Source organism: Gadus chalcogrammus, chromosome 2 (assembly GCF_026213295.1).
Source record: "Gadus chalcogrammus isolate NIFS_2021 chromosome 2, NIFS_Gcha_1.0, whole genome shotgun sequence".
In the NCBI taxonomy this organism is placed as follows: domain Eukaryota; kingdom Metazoa; phylum Chordata; class Actinopteri; order Gadiformes; family Gadidae; genus Gadus; species Gadus chalcogrammus.
Genome location: NC_079413.1, coordinates 6,167,787 through 6,183,292, shown reverse-complemented (window position 1 = coordinate 6,183,292; position 15,506 = coordinate 6,167,787). Strand labels below are relative to the sequence as shown.

Below are 15,506 nucleotides of genomic sequence, written 5' to 3'. Positions count from 1 at the left end.
CCCCGCCCCCCCCCCCCCCCCCCACACACACACACACACACACACACACACACACACACACACACACACACACACACACACACACACACACACACACACACACACACACACACACACACACACACACAAAGCCAACAACTCCCCAACTCATCCCTACAAACCTATTTATCTCACTTCAATCAATCATCTTCATGAATGTCAAAAGATCTCCTCCATACTATACAGTGAATATATTCGGGCTTCAATTTTATAATGTAAGTCCATCAAAGTGACTTTGTTAAAGTGTATGTATCTACTTACGTATTTAAACCAGCTGATGAAATAGAGAATAAGTTCAAAGTTTGGAGAAACGGGGATTCTGAATTTACTTTGGGATGGAGAATAAGGTAAAAGCTAAGAGCGATTCACCTGCTGTAGCCACATGTCACTCTGGTCTGCATTGCTGCCTACCTTGCCCACCCACAGTCATCACAGCATTGCTCTGGCTGTTTCCCTCCCTCACCGCTAACACTTGGTTATCCCTCTCATTGTCTCTGAGAGGGATAATGCAACCTTCAGTCATTTCATTCCACTTTGTTTTGTTAAATATTCTGTCCTTCTGTTTATCTCTTCTGTGGTTGTTCCTCAAGAACCCCCCCCCCTCTGTTTTCATTGTTGAGTGTTACTGGTAGAAAGAATACACATTGATGACTTCTCGCCAAGCCAGGTGAACCTGGTGGGCTCCTGCAGAGGGACGGGATAATGGACATCGATCAGGGAGAGAGGAGTGGATATCAGGTCAAGGTGAGGTAATCAATACAGGTGTTTGGAATAATGACCTTTTTATTTACTCTCTGACCAAATCTATCGTCACCTCTATTGTCTTTATTCCTTCCTTAGACTTTTGAAACTTCTTACTTTCTGGGTGTAGTTTTTATAAGATGGAACTTACCTCTGCTTTGACTGCTGTCTTTCCAGTAGTATCAATAGTATCACATTATCTTCATCTCATATGGTAATGTATTATATTGTGCATATATGTTTTTACATGAGCATTTAAATGAATAGTTATTCAATAATTGGTTATTGTAATCAGATTATGCATAGACACCAGAGTACTTTAAAGCTAATGTTTATTTTTACAAATGTTATTTTATTTTAATTATGAGAAACCAATATCAAATACACATAAAAAAATAACAATTCAGTGGCATAATTAACCTGGTTCACCACTTAAGGCCATTTCTTTACTATTTCTAAGACTACTAAGGTCCTCATAAATCATAAGGCCTCACCTCTAAAGGTAATTATGTTCTATCAACTTCATATTTCACCTGCAATTCAGTTCAGGTCAAGCCATTGAGATTTGCAGTGGTCCATAGCCCCGATCTAGCAATCCTGTTTGTGTTATATATTAGGAAAAACACCACTTCAAGTGAGGAAAGCAGAGCTATGATTTGTGTTTTATTGCACAAGTCGACGTCCTTCGCACATTGAAGGACAAAATGTGCAGCAAATAAGTCGTGTTTAAGAGTCTTCAGCGACAGAGCTTCAAGGCTAACACAAACAGCATTGAAGCATCATCTGACATAAAGAGGGCTAAAATGTATATCCTAATGATTCAATTATTAAGGTACTCCTCAGTGTATACCCAGAAATCGTCGTCTTTTGGTTCCTTATTAAAGAGTCTCTTCACAGTGAAGATAGAGCTTGATCAACAATCCTATTACTCCATTTTGGCACTACATACATACATTATTAAAGCCTAAACGCCTTACTCAAGATAACAATGTAAACACAAATGTACATTTTAAACATATCTCTGTATCCTATTTGCCACTTTCAATCAAGGAATTGGGAGCATTTTACATACAGAGTAACAATTATGTACACAACAAACTGAACCATAGACTGCTAACCAAAAAACGAAACATCCATCCACAGACTTGTCTTTGTAAGATTGTCATTACAGAGGTTAAAGCTCAAACTAAGAATCCCTGACTGAAAGTCAGACATTGTATTTACATTCATGGAGTAATGAAAGTACACCATTTGGAACATCCATCAAATTGATGTTTCATTCATTGACTCAATAGCCATTATTCCTCCATTACATTTGTGTGTGCCTGTGGACAAACACCCACAAAAAGAGACACATTTGAAACCTGATCTGGAAGTGGGAGAGTGAGAGGGGAGGGGGGAACCTACAGTATATCTGGATATGCTCAATTAAACAGCAGGGTTTTTCGTTTCTGCAGTGCAACCAACCAGCTACTAGGAAGGCAAAAATTGTCAACATTTTTACAACAAATATATAGAGAATAAGAACAGGAAGTACTCCCCGAAGACGTTGGAGGGGGTCCAAAGACATACATAGCTCCACTCTACAAGCTTCAGCCTTCCGACAGCACTTCATATGCCAGACTCCCCAGTGTTCTGGGTACTCTTGGAAGTCTGAAGGGAAGGGAAAGAGAGAGAGATTTTAAGGATATTGTTTCTATGCCGATTGTTTTGCCTCCAAGTCACCAAGATGCTAAACCTGGCAATGCACGCCTTTAATAACTATCTTGCCGGTATTGCACCGTGAATCATCACACCTCCACTAATGAAGTGATTAAACTGTCCATGTCAGCAGCGGGGAAATCTAGCTGTCTTTATTTAACAAAGGGAGGATTTAAATGTTGCTACATGGAACCTGTTGGCAGCCATTATCTGATTCATAGTTTAACTAGAGACAGAAGATTGTGTGGGATTTCCAGGATGACAGGTACAAAATATTGACACAACATATATGAATTACAGTTAGGTGTTAAACTCATATTAAAGTACTTTAAGATGTGATCACAACTCTAGAAATTAAGAAAATATGCAAATGTGTGAACTATGCTATATGCCTCAATGGCTTGACGTTGCCAGGTTGTCACTGGTGGTGCAAATTTATTAGCCAATTCTGCTTCTTGACAGTAGATGCCTTCACATTTCTCACCTGTGCTTTGCTTGACTGGGAGGAAGTGAACTCTGAATACTTCTTCTGTGGTGTGGAAAATCTGGAGAATATCTTTCCATACTCATCTCTTACCTGAAGGGGGCGTAAGAGGCGTTAATAATTCAGACTACTACTGTGAAGGGAATCCCATTTCTCTTTGTATGTGCACGATGTTTTTCTAAGCAATTCCATAAGGAAAATATCCCACCACCTTGCATTTGAATACTTGCTAAATAATAGAGATGGACGCAGATGTATACACATTGATTTGGATCACATTGATTTTGGACAATTTAGATATATTCTCAAATAATTGAATGCAAATCATGTACAAACCGGTTTGTAGAGCAGGCAGTGCATTACAAAGAGCAGAACGCCTTGCAGACTGTTGAGGATGGTGAACACGTAAGCCATGGCTGACGGGCCGTTACCAAACTGGAAACAGCCAAAGATCCACGTGGTGCCAAGTACACACAGCTGGGCCACAGCGGTGATAGTGAAAGCTCTGCAGGAAGAAATGATAAGCCGGTAATCTTTATCAGATCCACGGAAGTAATGAGCTGTAAAGGACAGGAGCTCCGAGCGCATAAACTCACTTGATCTTGTGTAAGTTGTCTAAGTCAGGGTTTAAACTTGAGAACTTCTGTGCCAGCTTGCACACGGTGACGAAGAAGAAGAAAATGTTCACCTGGAAGTCAAAAGGGATGGCAACTATATGATGTTCTTTACATCCTAGTGGTAGAGCAAAATAATCAACGTTGTCAGGGGGTTTTCCTTACTGTGATGATGAAGCAGACAGGACCGAAGAAACTCCACCTGAACGAACCTTCTAAGTTCAACCAGCAACTAAACAACACAAATCAATTGATTTATTCAGTAAGCTGGGAACCCATAAAAGTGTCAGCCGTCTATCATAAGCGTACCACAAAGGTATGCTTGGTGAAATGTGCCTACTTTTTCTCTGTGCCGTATCCGCCGGAATTGACCAGTGCGGAGATGGCGACTATCACCGCCGGTACTCCGTAGCCCACAGCCATCATGCGGACCGTCTGGAAGCTGATGTTGAAGACCAGGACCACCATCCTGAAGAGCTGAATGCCTTCCAGACACATCCAGCAGAAGGCCGCCAGGTAGAAATAATGCAGCAGCCCTGCCACCACAGCACAGCCGGTCTGACATGACCGAGAGGGAGAGGAGACTCAGAGACACGCACGGTACAGGGAGCCGAGAACTCAGTGGAATCTAATTATTCGCCCAGTCCCAACCGTAATGTAGTACTCAGTTACCCAGTTCCCACCAGTCATTCAGTACCCATCAGTAACCCAGTCCCCACCAGTCATTCAGTAATCATTAGTTACCCAGTCCCCACCAGTTATTCAGTACCCATAAGTTATCCCCAACCGTAATGTAGTACTCAGTTACCCAGTTCCCACCAGTCATTCAGTACCCATCAGTAACCCAGTCCCCACCAGTCATTCAGTAATCATTAGTTACCCTGTCCCAACCAGTCATTCAGTACCCATTCGTTACCAAGTCCCAACCCATAATGCATTACCCAGTCCCCACTAGTCACAGTCTCCACACGCCACCTAGCTCCAAGTCCTTCAGCCATTGCCACCAATGTCTACTGCTATTTAGAAACGTTTGCATCATACATTCTAGACTGGGGACCACCCACTGTTACCTGGTTCTCTGTGCGAGTGATGCCGCAAAGAAAGACCAGGTTGGCGACAAAGAGACTGAGGCACAGGTGGAGGTGAATGCTGTTCCTGGGGCTCTGGATGGAGCGGATCAGGGCGAAAGTCAGGATGCAGACGAAGAGGCAAACCAGTGATAGCGTCAGACCCACCCAGGTGAACACCTTCATCTCATACGGGTCCTGTTTGGGAAGGGGGAGACCAAGAGATTTAACAGATATAAACTGTTATGTTGACATAGCGACAGCAAGATGGACATCCTGACAAAAAGCTGAAGAGAGAGTGACAAATAGACCATTAAAGAGTAAGGAATATCGATAGAAAGTTGACACACATACAGACGGCCGGACAAAGCAAATAAAAATATGGTATTAAAACACCAACGACCGGTTAGACACGAGTATAGAGATAGATGGTCAGACAAATGGACTGACATCACCTACCTATCAATACCACCAAAAGACTCTCACCTCTATGTCGTGAAGGGCCATGAGGACAGCGAAACTGCTGAGGTGCTTGCAGGAGCACAGCGTGTAGTTAGCACCTGAGTGGAGGGTGTCGCAGCCATCAGTCGACCAGGACCCGCCGTCGGCCTCCGAGTCCCAGTAAACACAGATCGAGTCGTTGGCCTTGTCTGTCTGCAAAATGAGACCGCCACGTTTCACATGTTAGAGATGACCAGTGTACTAAATGGGTTTACACAGTCTTAACAGGATCCAGGAACACATTTTGACATAAAATTGTTGGCAACAAAATATTGGTGCATAAAAAATATTGCAGCAATACAGTTGAACGTTTCATTTCATTATCATATACTTTGTATGCACCAATTTGCAGCCAACCTTTAAGCACATAAGAGACACTTTGTAACTAGGTATGTACAACAATCTTGCACGTATACACATTGGAACAATATTTATATTCCCTTTCTTACTCTTTGCAGATGGTTGAAGGTTAATGTCACCGGCACTTGGAGGGCGGCAGTGTCTGGGTTACTAACTTTAACCGTAACCACTTTAGAATTCATCTGAAGGCTGTTTTCTTTTGTTACATTGATCCCACTAAAGGACCGATTGGTGGAGTTCTCCAAGGTTGAGTAGCTCAGCAAGATCAGGGCTGTAAAGCCTGCAACCACACACACACACACACACACACACACACACACACACACACACACACACACACACACACACACACACACACACACACACACACACACACACACACACACACACACACACACTCTCTCAATTTGTGATGCACCTTCACATTTATTTGAAAATGACACTGTAGATTGCATTGCTTGTGTGTGTAGTTCCGGTAGCGGTCATGGAACATGGAATGGGTGGTATGGATGATGACCTGGGTAAGTGGAGTTTTTTCCAGCAGCTGTTTCCCATTGCATCTGCAGCTTGGCATGTTTAGTTAACAATGTCACAGGGCCCTGGGGGAAACCAGGACCTTTAAACAGCAGCAGCTCCAACTCTGGAACACCATCAATGACATTTTGGGGAAACAGAGAACAACATACCGTTTAGTTGGAAATACAAAATTATAATACTGAATTCTGCTGCTTTCTGGTTTTATGTATGGGGCTGTTGCTACAGAGGGCATAACATTTCTGGATATAACATCTGCATGGACAATGGCCTTATTTACCTCTGCACATTAAGCAGTCCATGATAATGCTGTCAATGAGATGAAGTTAAGGTCACGTTTTTAACAATTTATAGGGAGCTGTGGGCGATGGGCAGTGTGGCACATTACCTGTGTGAGCTTTGGAGACCTGCGTTCTGTTCTTGCTCATGAAGGGAGCGATCAGACCCAGGCTGCTCTCCACTAGACTCAGGATGAAGGATACCTGCTTGTTATCCAAGACGGTTCCGCCCGAAAGGAGCCTGTCTATCATAGACAACAGCCTCTGGAGATTGTAAGGGGGGGGAGCAATATGAAAACATGTTGGTGGAAAGAGGGAAGAGCCAGAGACTCTCTTCAGTCTAAACACACGCCCATGTTGTGTGACGTCTGCCCACATAGCAGTGGTGGACAGCTGCCAGGGACCACCGGGTGCTGTGGTGGTTTTGAGGCTTTTCAAAGATAATATTTGAGCTCTGATTATTAGGGCAGAAAAGCAAAATGACTGGGCTACCTCAAGAAATTCCTCTCCGTCCAAGCTGGTGGGAGTTTCGCTCTCGCTTAGGTTCAGACAGCTGCCCTTCAACATCCTTAGGACACTAGTTACATCTGGATCACTCTGCATAGGAAGGAAAGATAGATCACTGAAGTTATCGGGCATCATCAGCCAGAAGGGATTTGCTGAAGAAGTTGGAGAAGAGCATATGGTATATGGTTCATACCTCTTGTTGATTCAACGCATTCGTGAACACCTCACAGTTTAATTCTATGGGGAGTACAGTGAATCAGTGGTAAGGTTTATTCAAAATACGTACTCAATCAAGAATGTACGGTATAGTATAATTGTAATGCGACTAACCAACACAGCGGGACCTCTTGTTGCCGTAGTTGCTGGATCCGGCGTGGCATGCACACACATGTCCATCTTTTCCCGGGTGGCAGGTTCCATTTCCACAGATTGTCTTATCAATCTCACAGACGTCTAAAATGGGAATGGAATCAATGGGAGGAAAGGGGGCAACCAAAAAAAAGCTTTAGTGTGTTTCCTGGGCCGCTCAAAGGCCTCCATGTCCTGCAGAAGTTGTTTGGGTTCAGACAGATTTATGGATGGTATGGCTGGGACAAGCCAAAGAAAGATTTGTAATCGTTGGTTCTTTGTTGATATTTATTGCTGATATGTTTGCCCATTTTGCCATTTATTAATATGTTTTTAAGTCAAGTTTATTGTTAATGGCAATCGGTAGCTAACTCGCTTTAGATGAATGCCATTAAAAAGTATTGACACTCCAGATTAATTTCACCTTGCGATGCATTCATATAATTATGCCTTCACCTTTACATATCTCTGCAGCCCCCTCGGAAGTGGTTTGGTCAGAGCTCAATGCAAACCCTTTTTTGCATTCACAGTGGTGACTTCCCGGAGTGTTAACACATGAGGAGTTTGGCCCACAGATATTCTCATGTTGACATTCATTCAAATCTAAATGAAGAAAAACAAACAACATTGTTAGACGATAAATAAGTAATGGCTCCTGTTCCAGTTGTGTTATTCTAATTGTTTGCCTTTGGTTCTAATTTTTCTTGAAATTTCCTCAAACCCCCAGTGACGCTACTGACGTGCGCATTCTTCTAATTGTGGCTGATCGGGCTTGAGACTCTGGTCTCAAGCCCATATAAAGCGTTTTCCGAAAATGTTAAACCCCAAGCACAGGTCATGACGAAGCAAGGAGTGGCGCAGTCTTTTTAATTAAAATAACTAGTTCGTACCAATACACTGGTCATCGTCTACCAAAATCTCCAGCCCACTGGAAGCGATGAATCCCATCTTGCAGATGCAGGAGTAGAATGGCACAGAGTTGTGACACTCTGCATACTCTCCATGCTTTTCACAAAGGCCTTTTTCTCTTTCACACTCGGGGATATCTTGAAGTACAACAAAATAGATTAGCCTTCAGACAGATTAGCAACCTTCTAAATAATAATAATGATAATAACATAATACGAATAAAAGATAATATTTAAAAACAGACATAGCTTACATTTAAGAAAAAAGCTTGGAGCACTAAGCTTTTCTAAATGTAGATGCTGAAATTGTTTTCTTTGTTTGTCATTACCTATGCATGTTTCCCCCTCATCAGACTCAAAGCTTTGCTCCCTTCTTGAAGTTTCGAAGCCATCCTCACACATGCAGCGGAAGCTGCCGTTTGTGTTGACACACACTGCGTTTTCCCCGCACACAGGGTCAGAAGGGTACTCTGGGAATTCCTCGCATTCGTCAAAATCTTTCAGGCCAAAGGAGCGGTGGGGTGGGGGAGAAAAGGTGTCAGTGAATGTGTTAAATATTCATCTATGTCAATGCAAAGAATTACCAGGTTATTATAGAATTTTTTCTATTCTTTAATGACCAGCCAAAGATTAATTTATAAAGTTACATAAGGTTTCAACTCATACCAATGCAAACACCATCGGCGGTTAACTCAAATCCAGGAGGGCATTCAGACAAGGAAGAGACCACCAGGGAGAGGTGAACAGCTGTAAACAAGAAGACACCTTTCAGTAATCTTTTAACAATCCACATATTTTCAGTATACCAGTAAGAGTGTTTTACATTCAGTAGGCGTTCAGTATATCATCATCATTCTGAATATGAATTGAAGAATTAATTTGTGTGCATTGCATTTGTATTATTTATACGATAGCCCTATTGTCTATTATGAGTGCCTATACTTAATCCAACCAAATAAGGCATTGAAAAAAGCAAGTATGTTGATGTTTAAACAATTATATTTGTAAGTGTGTCATGGAGGATTTCCCCACAGCCCACAATGAGGTGCAAGGTCAGCTAAGATTCACACTTCTTCTATCACACTCTTTCTGACAGTATCAGTTTCACTGTTGTCATGTTGTTTTGAGTGCATGACAACCAACACTCAATGCTTCCTTGTCTGAAAGTGTGTGTGTGTGTGTGTGTGTGTGTGTGTGTGTGTGTGTGTGTGTGTGTGTGTGTGTGTGTGTGTGTGTGTGTGTGTGTGTGTGTGTGTGTGTGTGTGTGTGTGTGTGTGCTTTATGTCTTCTGTGTGCCCTAATATCACTATCGGTCATAGTGGTTCCTATCGTTGGATGAGCTCATGGTTTAAAAATCTTGGAAGAGAGAAGAACAGAAGCACCTTGTGAACCCAAGCCAAGACAGACTGGTCCTCAAATCCAAACACCATACAGCTGCTGAGCACATGTGCTCTGCCTCTGTTTGTTTTCATTCAATAATTATTGAAGCTTTTACAACTTAACTAAATCAATTATGCTCTTATTTTTCTGAATTAACGTTTTAATGTAATTTTTTAATTAATTTCTTTTTTTTAAATGAAAACCTTTCTCAGAATTAAACTCAGAGAAAATAAACTTGTTGAATCTGAAAAACAGAGCAGAATCTTTTTACTTTAGTGAATGTATTAGCTTCCTTAGATTGGCATTCATGAAAACCTATGTAAAGATGAATTTGTAGTCATCGACAGCTTTTTGATCCGTTGGTCCTATGTAATGGGAATGACCATTGTCATATTACAATTGACATTGCCGCGTTTGTTTTGTTTTTTCTTTTAAAACAACTGTGTTTCAACCACATTTTAAAATCACAGGATTTTTGCTTTTGCTTTCTGGAATTCAGCCACAAACATACCAGCCACAGTTTACAATCTCTTTTATGTGAACACATGGCAGTCTTTCCATAGAAAAGTTTGTGTGTGTGGAAACAGACGTGACTCACCCAGAAGCAGGAGCTCCCTCGTTGTCATGGCGCAAGCCTTTACTCTGCTTAAATGATCCCAATTTAAATGCTTATTCTCATCTTTAAAGTGGAAAAAATGTTTTTGCTTGTGGCTCTTAATAAAAAAATAAATAGCCCTCGGGTGAAATAAGCAGTGGAACTGCTTAGGTTAGAGAAGCAAATAAGTGCTGACATCCACGGTTAAAACCCACAACAAACGCAAACACTTCAGAGTTTCCCTCCTAACTCTCTCTCTCTATCTACCTCTCTATTTCTGTGTTTATGTCTCTCGCTCTATCGGTATCTCTCTCTTTCTCCCTCCTTGCTTGAGCTGTATAGTTTCCCCTCCACGGCGCCAAGAGAACTGACACAGTTTGTCGGATTGTCAAACAACGTTGTTCTCTCCTCCCCTCAATCGAAGAGGAGGAGGAGGAGGACTCCAAAAAGTGGGCAGAGCAGCCGGGTCGGGCTGAGAGAAGAGGAGGAGGCGAAGAGAGGGTGGAAAGAGTTGTGTGTGTGAGATAGCCTTGACTCTTCAGTGTCCTGTCCTTTGTCCACAATTAATGTTCAGTGGTGCTGACAGGCTTAGCACTGATCCACACAGGGGTCAGAGAGGGTTTGACCAGTCTGGGCGACGGCTCATTGTTTCAGACGTGAACAGACGACCCAATGACGCCCTCCCCTTGGCAGCCTTGATGTGCTTTATAACGGTGGTGGTGATGGGTATACGACAGACTCCCAGCATGCATTTGACTCGATCCGCCCTGACACACAATACACAATTGACAATCGAGGGGAGGAATCATTCTTCGGAAGCTTATAGGTTCATGATAATATTGTTTCTATTCGATCATGACCCCTTTTCTCTAATTTTATATGGGTATTCTTGATAAATCATGAAGAAAGTCGTAAAGTGTTCCACTCGTGTTTGCTTTACATTGAACTGTTATTTTGAGAGAAAAAGTGTTGGTCAACTTCCACTTAGAGGTCTGTGTGTCTCTGTGTGATCAACCGATCAACTTTAAATACATCATATATAAATAAAACTACCAAAGAGAACAATGAAATAAAACAGCAATGAAAACTAGTCCATGTGTTTGTGTATGCGTACATGTATGTCCTAGTGCAGAGTGAACGGGGACAGGCAAGAGTTCGGGGACCGGCAGACGATCAGGTAGAGGCTGTTTCCCAATGTCAAGGAAGCATGCTCAACGGCCGCCCTTTTAAGGACGCTACGTCATAGAACGCCTACAAGCACTGTTCCAATGTTGAGGACACTAGAAAGCCGCGCCATTTTGGCGTCCTTTGTTTTGGAGAATTCCGAGATTTTTCAAGGATGCATCGCTGCATCCTAGATGAGCCAAAACTACCCACAATCCTCTGCGTTCACCGGGCGGGTTCTTGAAAATGGCAGAGCAGTACACGTTCGAATGAAGTGAAGTTGTATTAGTTTTCAGAAATATTTTGTGCCGTATTGCTTTTTATAGATTCATCATGTTAATGCAAATAATCAAGCCTAAAGACCCGTGTCACTTTTCAAACGTTTTTGCAACTTAATGATACGTTGCTATATTTTGCATGGACGTAGCTGGTGTTAAACACCACTGTCACCAATGTCAATTTACTCGCTCACAAGATTACATTATTTATATATACCTATTTATGTTTACATAAATAGGTATTTATGTATGTTTTGTATACCTATTTTATTTAACAATTTCTCTTCCTGAAAATGTTTCTGCTCTCTGAACAGAGTGCATAAAATAATCAGATGAACAATAAAAAAAACAAAAGAAACATTCACTTTTGTTTGAAAAAAGAATGAATACATAATATAATATGCATCTTCTATAAGGAGGTGGTAAATACAGGATGCAACTCATGCAGTGTGAACCACAGTGGTATAGAGGGGGCTGGGGGGGGCTACCTAACTCTGCGAACTAGGTGTCTGTGGTCTATTTTGCATTCTGCAAGTCAAAATATAATCGACTACTGAGTTCAAAGCACAATGTGGAAGTGTGACACAAGCCCATCACTGCAGATCTAAAACATTATTTGCGTATTTAACATATTATTTCCATGATTGCCATGACACTGAAACACATTGAATATGCTTCCATCCGCACATATATAAAATGGACATAAACAAATACCGGTATGCAAAGATAAAGAATAAAAGAATGTATTCATTTTCAATCAATTCCGATTAGAATTTATAACGTGAAAACTTTATTTATATTAGTTACATTCTTTATCCAACAGGTATTGCACAAAGCTATTGAACTGGTAGATTTCAGCTTATTTCTAAACTGTTTGTATTCTAATGCGTTGTGGTCAAATAAATATCGATCAGCTTGATTGCTCCCATGTTTTATTCATAAGCGCACATGTGTTTACAAGCGGACACGCAGTATCTCTTTCTTTGTCTTTTTCCCCCTGCATAATAGTAATCAACCGTACTGTAAATGTGATGCATGAATTAAGTTCTCAGACAATTTCACTTAGTTTTATAAAAATTGAATGGATTTTCCTTTTAATAAAGACAATTCAATTTTCGCTTTTGTGACTTCCCCAAAGAGGCTCCATGCGAAGGAGACATGACCGCATTCATAACAGACAAAAGTCAAATAAATATCGATCAGCTTGATTGCTGCCATGTTTTATTCATAAGCGCACATGTGTTTACAAGCGGACACCCAGTATTAAAAAGCGGAAGCGCTTCCACACTACCAAGTCGTTCCCAAAGTCAGACGTTACAAACGCTAGGAAGCACTCGAGCTAGCACTCTAGTCTCATCTCCATAGGACGCGACTAGTAAGGACGCGTCCTAGCAAGGCTGCAGCCTTCACTTTGGGAAACAGCCAGACTGGGGGTACCGTAACCGGACTGCGGTCAAGTGAGCCGCCATTCGTTCATCCGCGGTTAAACCAGCCGTCACACAAAATCTTCGTGCGCCTTTACTCACAACCAATCACGTTCTTCTGGAGGTCACTAGTTCTTACTTGATTTCAGCTGCGTCTCCCCCGCCTCTCCTCATAAAGCGCCCCCACCGTGACGGTTGTTAATCGTTTTTTTTGCGTTGGATTGCGTGGGCTGAACAATCCGGACATCGTGGCCACCGACGTGGACCCCCCGTCACCGGGACCCACGCAGTGAGTAACGCGGGGTAGCCTACTTCCTTCATGAGCACTGCACATGTTACACTCTCCCCATCTCCTCCTGTCGTCTGTTCTCGCCCCTCTATTGTACATGTTTTACCGCTGGAGGTTAATGTGGATTTGCTGATGGAAGTGGTAGTTTGTGTTGAGTGGTTTATCTATGGGATCGACTGACTAACTAACGCTGCGGACCGCTACAGCACCGACCACCACACTGGGAAGTGTCCTCTGCTCACTGTGGAAGCAGCATGGAAGAACTGCAGCATCTCTGATGGAAACGAGGACCTCCACCCTGTTGAACACAAACTGTTCTAGGCCTACTACAAACCGAGGCGGTCCCACTCGGTTAAAGATCTCGTGGTCAATGTGGCAGACCGCTGGACCTGGACGTCACCTTCTGCAGATACTTCACTGCCCTCAGGAATCCACGGATAACTTGAAACATGACCGACTCCACATGTCCGAAAATACAGGATGGAAACTTGTGGAAGGAAGAAAGGGGTCAGTTTTTGCTCAACCCATAACCCCACTGAGCCCTTCTGTGGAAACCTTTCTGACTGACCCTACTGACTGGGGGCCTGTTTGTGTGTTTGGTTGGTCTAGAAGGTTTGCTGCTTGTGATCTGCAAGGTGGTCCTGGGTTAGATGCGGTGTCTGACTTGCACACCACTCTCCCAATTATATTCTTCTCTTTACTACTTTTCTACTTTCAATACACTTGCTGCTGCTGCTGTTGACCGCTGGTGGTGCAATGTGGTTTTTATTCGCGTATGTTCTGTGGACTTTGCATTTGTATTTTAATGAACATGTTTACTGCCCATTAGACCTCGGATTGGCAAACCTAAACTCCTTCACTGGCAAAATGTAGATGCAAATTAAATGCCAAAATTAACATTTCAATATTCGTTTTGCGTATTTCACCAATAGCTTCGGAACTAGACGGACCTCGTATATAATTTGCTCTTCAAAGATGCGGTCAGGCGCCCCTCCGTAATATAACGTTTTCTGCCCGGTACGAAATAGAACGACCAATAGCAACCCTTTAGGCTATCTAATGTGAGGTTGGATATACGCAACATGCAGAGGTGTTTCAACAACAAAGATGGAAGTTGGAACTAAAGACTGTATATGCTCACTAAAAGAACGAACGACTACTACTCAAAGATTGAGGAATATGTATTTCTGCATCACCCGTTCCAATGCTATGATTAGTCGAGGCCTATCCAATAGCATAGCATCGATCCATTTTAGATCGCGCCCTTTAGACACGCCCCTTGGAAATTGAACAACGCACTTCAACGCAGAGGATCCAGAAGGATTTCATAACGAGTCCATTGGAAGATATCGAGGAACATGAACATCACCAATGAAGGAGAGTAACGTTCCCCTTGCTATAGGAATTTAGTGAAGCACTAAATAGTTAATAATAATAATAATGATAAAATGTGGTCACCATTTATTGACTTTTTGGGTAAGACTTGCTTTACTAATATAACCGCGTTAAAACCGCATTCATTTACTTTTCTTGTGTAGTTTCCCACTATTCATTAAATGTTTTATAGAAGTAAAAAAGTAATCAATAGAACTATACACATTTGTACACCAATTAATCATTATACAGGATTTGAACATTTTCTATTCGAGCTCATGCTTCATAATATTTCCAAGGATTGCAGAGTACCAAATGATTTATGAACAGTTGTTTTTGTTCAGGAGCGGATTGTACTCTCAGAGGCTTCAACAGAGCGGGTCTGGAGCTGGGAGCTGCAGGTGGATGGTGGCCAGGAGCCGTTCAGTCCTACAGGAACAGACGGGTGAGCCGTGGAACTGCACATCCTATAAACTCCTCCTTGGCGTGGTCAAACGGTTCAGAATAAAACTGGAATTCAGTCATTGGTTGTGATTGGATTGTTAGCCAAGCGTTCTCAGCCACTAGGACTAGTGTCCTTATGAAGATTAGATGTGTGGCTGGGTTTGGGAGTTTATAGGAAATGATACTTCTCAAGAACGCACAGAATGGGAGAAGATAAGCTATTGACATCTGAGTGAGCGAGGAGAAAAAAATCTCCAGTGTTTAAATAGATTTTGTCTTGTTTCAGTAGAGGTGATGGAGGCGGTCGTCTGGAGGTGCTCGCCGTGAGGTCCATGGCGGTCGTCTGGAGGCGCTCGCTGCAGGTGGAGGGAAGGCCGGGAGCCGTGCAGCCCAACGGATGCAGAACGGTGAGACACGGAACTTCACAGCTGCACATTTTTTTTAGGCTTGGTGAATTGTTTAGAATGTTTTAGGCG

The 15,506-nt window shown here is 42.4% G+C and overlaps 1 protein-coding gene and 1 long non-coding RNA gene across 3 annotated transcripts; one reads left to right on the top strand and one right to left on the bottom strand.

Moving 5' to 3' along the window:
* Positions 1-1,073: 1,073 nt before the first annotated feature.
* Positions 1,074-10,451, bottom strand: LOC130371639 (adhesion G protein-coupled receptor E1-like). Its single transcript, XM_056577482.1, has 19 exons — positions 10,061-10,451; positions 8,749-8,829; positions 8,412-8,579; positions 8,065-8,220; positions 7,631-7,777; positions 7,157-7,279; positions 7,020-7,063; positions 6,812-6,916; positions 6,430-6,583; positions 6,025-6,147; positions 5,597-5,787; positions 5,133-5,300; positions 4,650-4,844; positions 3,920-4,137; positions 3,745-3,811; positions 3,562-3,653; positions 3,302-3,470; positions 2,966-3,058; positions 1,074-2,433 (listed from the first exon to the last, which is right to left on the bottom strand). Exons 1-19 carry the CDS (start codon positions 10,086-10,088, stop codon positions 2,392-2,394), a joined length of 2,364 nt encoding a protein of 787 aa, XP_056433457.1. The 5' UTR covers positions 10,089-10,451; the 3' UTR covers positions 1,074-2,391.
* A 2,297-nt stretch (positions 10,452-12,748) lies between these two features.
* On the top strand, positions 12,749-15,501 carry LOC130371908 (uncharacterized). Of its 2 annotated transcripts, none has more exons than XR_008893231.1 (3): positions 12,749-13,719; positions 14,931-15,031; positions 15,320-15,501. It is a non-coding gene; the product is annotated as an uncharacterized LOC130371908 (long non-coding RNA). The 2 variants fall into 2 exon arrangements; XR_008893230.1 differs by having other exon boundaries at positions 15,317-15,501.
* Positions 15,502-15,506: the final 5 nt, after the last annotated feature.

What these genes read in the sequence shown, in the direction of transcription:
- LOC130371639 (XM_056577482.1), bottom strand. Translation starts at nt 10,088, where the DNA reads ATGACAACGAGGGAGCTCCTGCTTCTGG. An exon ending in CAAGAGGTCCCGCTGTGTTG is followed by an intron (nt 7,064 to 7,156) that starts GTTAGTCGCATT and finishes TACTCCCCATAG; the next exon opens with AATTAAACTGTGAGGTGTTC. An exon ending in GACAACTTACACAAGATCAA is followed by an intron (nt 3,471 to 3,561) that starts GTGAGTTTATGC and finishes TTCTTCCTGCAG; the next exon opens with AGCTTTCACTATCACCGCTG.